Source organism: Ranitomeya variabilis, chromosome 4 (assembly GCF_051348905.1).
Source record: "Ranitomeya variabilis isolate aRanVar5 chromosome 4, aRanVar5.hap1, whole genome shotgun sequence".
Lineage (NCBI taxonomy): Eukaryota > Metazoa > Chordata > Amphibia > Anura > Dendrobatidae > Ranitomeya > Ranitomeya variabilis.
In genome coordinates, this window is record NC_135235.1 from 604,622,011 (window position 1) to 604,629,963 (window position 7,953).

A 7,953-nucleotide genomic window follows, 5' to 3' on the forward strand; every position below is an offset into this window, starting at 1 on the left:
GGGACAGGGAAAATGGTCCGAGATGGATGGTGTGAAATACAGTCGTATTCTTGAACAAAACCTGTTTGTTTGTCAGTGATTTGAGACTGGGACGGAGGTTCACCTTCTAACAAGACAATAACCCAAAGTATACTGCTAAAGCAACACTCAAGTGGTTTAAGGAGAAATGTGTACATGTTTTGGAGTGGACTACTCAAGGCCGAGACCTTAATCTAATTGGGAATCTATGGTGAGACTTTAAGATTGCTGTCCATCAGAGGAAACCATCTAATGTGAAGGAGCTGGAGCAGTTTTGCCTTGGGGAATGGACAAAACTCCCAGTGGCAAGATGTGGAAACTCATAGAGACTTATCCAAAGCGACTTGTAGCTGTAATTGTCGCAAAAGGAGGCTCTACCCAGTACTGACTTTAGGGGGTGAATAGTAATTCACACTGAAGTTGTCCGTTATTTTGTCCTATTTGTTGTTTGCATCACATTAAAAAGAAAACCAAAAGTTCACAGTTGTAGGTGGTTGTCCTTTACATGAACTGATACAAACCCTCAATAAAACCAGTGAAATTCCAGGTTGCGAGGTAGCAAAAGATGAAAAATGCCAAGGTGGGTGAATGCTTTTGTAAGCCACTTTGTATATATACACACACCATTGTATATGTGTGTGTATATAATTATATTATTAAACACATTGAATATATGTGAAGACATCAAGGGGACAATCTGCAAAGATTGTATACTCTAGGTTTGCATTCTAATATATATTATACATATTTTAAAATGGAATAAAAATAAAAGTAAAGGATGAAGAACAAGCGGAGACCCCCAACAATGTATTCTCTACATGACCCTCTATCAGAAGTCTCTATCATTTTACAGGTGAAAACTTTAGCTTAGATGATGGTCGATGGGAGGATGTCCACGTGATCACTGGAGCACTGAAGCTGTTTTTCCGGGAGCTCCCGGAACCACTGTTCCCTTTTAGTCATTATCAGCTGTTTGTTGAAGCGATAAGTAAGTCCTTGTCCCACTTGGCATCTGGGAGGGAGAGAGAATCTCAACAATGTGAGGGTTTTCTATGTCACTTGGATCGCCTACGTGGTTCTTACAAAGCTTTGGCCTAGCCCCAACACTTTATACAGACTTATGTGATGTATTCGCTTGATCTGGGGTCTTTATGGCCCATGTGTAACCAGGGTACTGCTGTCTCTTTAGCTTGGCCCTTCACTACTTTGTTATAGTCTTTCCAACAGCAAACTCCTTTTTTAACTTGACTTCTCCTTCTGTGCTAGAAATAAGTGATCAGAACCAGAAGATCCAACGTCTAAAGGACCTGGTCCTATCGCTGCCGCTACCCAACCTGGAGACCATGAGGCTGCTGTTCAGGCATCTGTGCAGGTCAGTGGATAGAAAATGTGACCATAGAGGTTTAAGTCCCTCTACTTTTTTTTCTCTTAGGGTATTTATCTTTTTTTTTCACCAAATTTATCAAAATCTAACAGCTGGTTTGTGGAAAGTAAAAAATGATCTGTTTATTTTTGTTTTTTAACCTTTTATTGCAATTTTTTATTACATACATACAATGACGCCAGGTAGGACTGGAGTACATGTATGTCAACTTTTCTACAGATTAATCTTTTGTGAATTTTAGGAAACATCTGGAAATCATAAACCCTGTCCACAATAGCAAAATAATAATAAAAAACTTAAAAAACAAAAAAAAGGTGCACATTTAAAGAGGAAATATGCGCCAATGAAAAGCTGGAGACAGGCAACAAAAAATTGACAAAAAAAGTTCAAGTGCACTAATGAATAGGTCGCAATTTCAGATACCTCCAACTGAGCAATGTACAAGCGGGTCGCCCTGGGTTTCAGAACCTTCATCAATAAGACAAAATGAAGAGCAGATATAAAATTCGTCTTTCTGTAGGATCATGCATTATGTGGATGACCCATTTATTTTCACCCCTTTTCAATGTAGAACAAAATAATAGTACATCCTATGTCGGATTCGGGTGTACCAAGGGGGCTCTGGAGCGAAGTCTGAATTTCACAGGAGATACCGGCTGTATTATACAGCTGTAATCTGCCTGTAACACTAGTGACTACAGGGAACTGTCTAATCATTTAAGTGCTGCTGTCAGTCCCTGTTGCCGGTGTGCACATCCCCTGGCTACTTTGCGCATCTGTGAAGGGTGCTGACAGACTTCCAGCCCACCAGGCTCCTGCTGAAGGTTTCCCTCCCTTAGACTTCATAGGAGAATTGAAATATTAAAAAAAAATATTTCAATCCCTGAAGTAAAAAATAGTTTTGTAAAAATGCAAAGAATTGTGCCTCCTTTTTTTTTTTTTCAGTTAAAAAAAATAAATAAACACCGCACCTCCATTAAAAATGCAATAGAAAATGGTCAAATGTTCATGTGTACCCCAAAATATTGTTAAAAACTTCAGCTTACCATAGAAAAAAGACTTCATACACCTCCAATGACAGAAGAAAAAAGTTGGTTTGTGTCGCCATGAGACCCATAGCTTTAAAAAACAAAAAAACAAAAAAAACCCCCAAAACTATGCATTTGATTGGAATTACCCTAATGATACTAACCTGGAAAACCATGTGCTCAAGTAATTTTTACCTCACAATAAACATGGAATGCAAAATTTTTCTTTCGCTGCCCTTGGAATTTTTTTCCCCACTCTCTCATATATTATCTAGTGTCAAATGATGTCATTCGAAACTACAACTCTAGCTCTTTGAAGTAGCGAATGGAAAAAAAAATTAGGTTAATATGTGATGTTGTTCTGCCGATGTAGAGGTGCTACAGTAGAACTGAACACTTGCTACCGGTGTCCACCTACAAATTAGTAGATCGCTGGGGGACCCCAGCAGCAGGGTATATTTTTGTTAAAAGCATATTCTCGTATCATTCATGATTATTATTATTATTATTATTTATTTATATAGCGCCATTGATTCCATGGTGCTGTACATGAGAAAGGGTTACATACAAATTACAGATGTCACTTACAGTAAGCAAACTAACAATCACAGACTGATACAGACATTGATGTTGGACTGGGTTGGCAAAAGCCCACCAGAAACATTGATTCCTGGAGCTCACTGTTCAGCTACATGCAAAAATAACCTGACACTAGTACACAAATAAAATTTTGCTTTTATGTAACATTGACTTGGCTAGCTCGTTTAATGAATGAATAATTAGAAAATACTTTTTTTCTGCAAGTTATGAATCAAGTGCACTACTCATTCACAGGGGCCTACCGGAGGATTCTCCTGTTCTCCGCTGGGCCAGTCCGAGCCTGTTCATGATGTATCCAGAAAAACATTGCAACTTTACAAAACCCTGGTCCATGCCTGCGCTGCTGTAACTGAATAGGCAGCAGATCAGTAAAACTATTGTACTTTTTCTTTGTCATTTCAGTGTCATCGAACATAAAGACGCAAACCGGATGTCGGTCCAGAGTGTCGCCATTGTCTTTGGACCAACCCTCTTGAGGCCTGAGCTGGAGGGTAGTAACATCGCCATGAACATGGTCTGCCAAAACCAAATAGTAGAGCAGATCCTCATCCAGTACAAGTTCATCTTCAGCAGCTGAGAGAACGACTGCCGACAGTGACATGAAGGCGCGGGTCGCCTGACGACGTCTCCATATTTAATGTATAGACTACACCTCATGTACATATTCTGAATCGGCTTCATGGCACAGGGTAACCTACCCAGCTACAGGACGAGGACTTCTTGCCGCTGTCTACTGTGTGAGCAGACGACGGAGACGTGCGTCTTATACTGCTCCGTGTATCTGCATAGAATAATGAGACTGATTTGTAATATTAGAGGGGCTCTCGGGAAGTAGATGACTGGATGTTACTAGCAGTAGCGTTGGGGGTCTAATGTTTTTGTATAGAGACGTCCATCTGTAGGCAACCTTGTTTTCCTCCTTCTTTCACTGGAGTCAGCCGCTTCTGCACCTCCTTTGTCTACACATCTGGGTGTGCACTGTTAGTGACCCCAACCGCAGTGTGTACCCAGCCTGTTAGATGTATTTGCTGATGAGGTAGACACCCAAAAGTGTATACTGTCGGCTAAGTGCACAGCTGAAGGTTCTGTTCCCACCATATATGTCGGGAGCTTTTCCAGGCTTTTATGTTGGTGCAGTGTTCCCCAACTCAAGTCCTCAAGAGCCACCAACAGGTCATGTTTTCAGGATTTCCGTAGTATTCCACAGGTGATGGACTTATTGCCTGTGAAGGTGATGCAATTATCACCTGGACAATACTAAGGAAATCCTGAAAACATGACCTGTTGGTGGCTCTTGAGGACCGGAGTTGGGAAACACTGTGTTAGTGTCTGGGTAATATATGCTGGAGGCTGTGATGGATATCTAATATGAGTAATTGTGGACTTTTTGATGGCGATCCACGGGCTGATACATGCTGGCCGATCCACAGGATGCATGATTTCAACTGTATATTTTTCTCTGAAACAAACCAGTTTAAGAGGGAAAACATAGTTTAAAAATCACTGGGACCACGAATGACTAGTCAGACAGGTGGGTCACTGGTGACTTCTTCTGCCCCCTGCCATGACTAACAGGTCTCTCCCTATATACTCATGCAGGAATAGACCTGTAACTCCAGGGCAGTGGGTGAGGAGAAGCCATCGGGAATCTGCCTGTCTGAATAGTCTCCCATGTGACTTAGGCTACTTTCACACTTGCGTTGTGTGACGGATGTCGCAATGCATCGTTATGTAGAAAAAAACGCATCCTGCAAAGTTGCCCGCAGGATGCGTTTTTTCTCCATAGACTTACATTAGCGACGCATTGTGACGGATGCGTCGTGTTTTGGCGGACCGTCGGCACGAAAAAACGTTACATGTAGCGTTTTTTTGTGCGGCGAATCCGCCATTTTCGACCGCGCATGCGCGGCTGAAACTCCGCCCCCTCCTCCCCGGAACTCACAATGGGCAGCGGATGCGTTGTAAAACTGCTTCCGCTGCCCACGTTGTGCTACTTTAACACACTGTCCGTCGGGCCGACGGTTTCAGACGGCCCGTACCGACGGACTAGTGTGAAAGTAGCCTCAGTCCCCTGCGGCCTTTAAACTGTTTTTATCTGAAATGCTGCACTATTTCAGAGTTAAGCATATATTGATGCCATCATGCAACAAGTCTCTGATACATACAGTGTGGTCCATGGGCAGCTTGTATCAGCTTTCATTCCCCTGATGACATGCCCTGTTGGCGATCTGGTTTTAGGGGCTCACAAGCTTCATGTTATGCCACTACATGTCGTTGTCTATAGGTCCCAAATGCATATAAATATCCATTTAACAGATCTGTCAACCACGGCATCCATTTAATGGATCTGTCATTAAAATCTGTTCTAGCCTATTAAAAAGCCCCTTCTGAAAAGTTACTGATCAGTAATTAAATAGAAAATAAAGTTTAGCCATTGCAAAGTTATGAAGCTTTGTAATATACCGTACTTTTTTTTTTTGTTGTTTTTCTCCCCTGAACCCAATGTTGAAAGTTCATGCTCTTTAAGTAGCTGCTTTGAACTGCAGCTCTAATAAGAATCCATACTCAGGCAGAGTGTGTAAATAGTGTTTGAGTATGGATTCTTGCTAGAGCAGCAATTCATAGCTGCTACCATGGCATTTTTACCATGGTGTTTGGGGAAAAATGTTACAAAGATTACATGAAGAATAAATGTACAAAAATAATTACTTTGTTTAAATGGATAACTCTGTTGGATTCATTATGGTCACGTCCATCACCTCTATACCTCCGAGTTAAGGAACAAAAGTATACATTTTAGCTTACGATACTATTTTTTGTTGATATACTTGCACACTGACTAGGCAAATGGCAAAAAGTACTTTCTATAGGCTTTTGTCTGGCAATATAGTCCTATAGGCAGGAGATTCCCCAGCTGCACATGCTAAATTTAGGGATAGGGTATCGCCAAAGTCTAAGAAATGCAGAGAATCGGCATGTGCCAGGTCTGTGAAGACAGGTGCTGCCTCTGAACAAGTCTGCAGCCACATCACAAATGTATGGTGTCACTTTTTCTATCTTTGTAGATGTAAAAGGCGCTGAGCGCTGATCTGATCACATCCTTAAATACTCACTTGTTTTATCCCATTTATACAGTGTCTGGTTTGTTTTTCTTTGGTGTCAGGTGAATGTATAATGTGGCCCTGCTCTGCACCCGACATACTGATCTTCTTTATTCTGCCCCCCACTTCTTTTCCCTGAAACTCCTTTCACTCTGTTCTTATTCTGCTCTCTTCTCCTCATACTGCTGATCCTTACTCTTCATCTAGCTCTGCTTTTATCATTACTCATCTCACATATTGCAATTCTCCCGAGAGCACTCTGCCGGCGCTGCAGGCTTCCTAATGGCCACCAGAGAACGCTCTGCCGGCGCTGCAGGCTTCCAAATGGCCACCAGAGAGCGCTCTGCCAGCGCTGCAGGCTTCCTAATGGCCACCAGAGAGCGCTCTGCCAGCGCTGCAGGCTTCCTAATGGCCACCAGAGAGCGCTCTGCCAGCGCTGCAGGCTTCCTAATGGCCACCAGAGAGCGCTCTGCCAGCGCTGCAGGCTTCCTAATGGCCAACAGAGAGCGCTCTGCCAGCGCTGCAGGCTTCCTAATGGCCACCAGAGAGCGCTCTGCCAGTGCTGCAGGCTTCCTAATGGCCACCAGAGAGTGCTCTGCCAGCGCTGCAGGCTTCCTAATGGCCACCAGAGAGCGCTCTGCCAGCGCTGCAGGCTTCCTAATGGCCACCAGAGAGCGCTCTGCCAGGTTTGCTAATAGAGTGCACTCTGGTGGCCATCAAGTCCAGGATGTGGCTATAGGGTCCTGTATATCTGTACTTCTGTCCATGCATGTGCTTTCCAGCTGACAGTTCTATCAAAGTAGTGACAAAATTCGGCAGGTAGAGTTAAAGCTGAACTCCGGCTGACAGGAAATCCCATCCCAGCAGAGACTGAGACACTGCAGAATGTCATTGCATTGGATTTCTGTCCCTCAGTCCTGAGAGCGCGGAGGCCAGCATAGGATCCAAAGACTCTGCAGGGATCTATCTGAACAGAGTGGACCTCACTATGCACACCACTCCTCCAATCTTTTCCTATGGCAGTGCCAGTGTGAGCTGCGTGCTGTGCAGTGACACAGACCTACAACATACCCCAAAGACAACAAGCAACTGAGAAACATTCACCTGCCATTTACATAGTGTAAACCGCCACAGCACCCAAGAATAATAGCACAAGTCAAATCCTGTATATCCTACATAAGACGCCTTGAGAGGTTTCCATATATTTGTATCCTTGGATCCCAGGAAACATTTATATAACCGGTGCTCCGATGCCTTGTTCTGCATCATGTCCGTAGGTGAGCTGCCCTTTATTTCATCCCTGTGAGCATCACATCACAAAAAAAGACAAGAGGATTATACAAAGAATGGAAAAAAGGGGCAATACATGGCAGTGAAGTTTAACCAGACAAATCCCAATATATACAACATCCCCCACCACTGGCGGACACAGACAGAAGCGGGCCCCTGTGAGAGAACAATATATGGACCCTCTGCAGCCCAATAGCTCATTGTCATGTACAATTTCTCCTACTTTGGAGGTGATAGTGGCCCCCTTCCCTATTGTGCACCAATGATATGTCCACCCTTGTCCCACACAGTATATCTAGGGGGCAAGATGTTGTATACACATCACAATCATTGCAGCACGTCCGTATCTGTTATGTTTAAGTGGAATCCAGGGGAAATACTGTGTATACAGTAAGAATGAAGCAAAAAAGATTCACAGGAGCTTGGAGGCCACAGCAGTAGACTATGGCAGCTGGACCTGATCCCTGCAAATTTCTACATATTGGCATTCCAGCGCAGCTTCTGATTAGGAGGCCTGGCGTGACGTACACTT

General features: G+C 43.4%; 1 protein-coding gene across 6 annotated transcripts in view; it reads left to right on the forward strand.

Annotated features, from left to right (window-relative positions):
- ARHGAP27 (Rho GTPase activating protein 27) overlaps window positions 1–6,156 on the forward strand; it is an 82,026-nt gene extending 75,870 nt beyond the window's left edge. For all 6 annotated transcript variants that reach the window (XM_077253314.1, XM_077253317.1, XM_077253316.1 and 3 more), the window contains 3 exons: window positions 872–1,006; window positions 1,285–1,390; window positions 3,433–6,156. In XM_077253314.1, the coding sequence (XP_077109429.1) occupies window positions 872–1,006; window positions 1,285–1,390; window positions 3,433–3,607 (416 nt within the window). In that variant the 3' untranslated portion in view covers window positions 3,608–6,156. The remainder of the gene's footprint in view (window positions 1–871; window positions 1,007–1,284; window positions 1,391–3,432) is intronic.
- The last annotated feature ends 1,797 nt before the right edge of the window (window positions 6,157–7,953 follow it).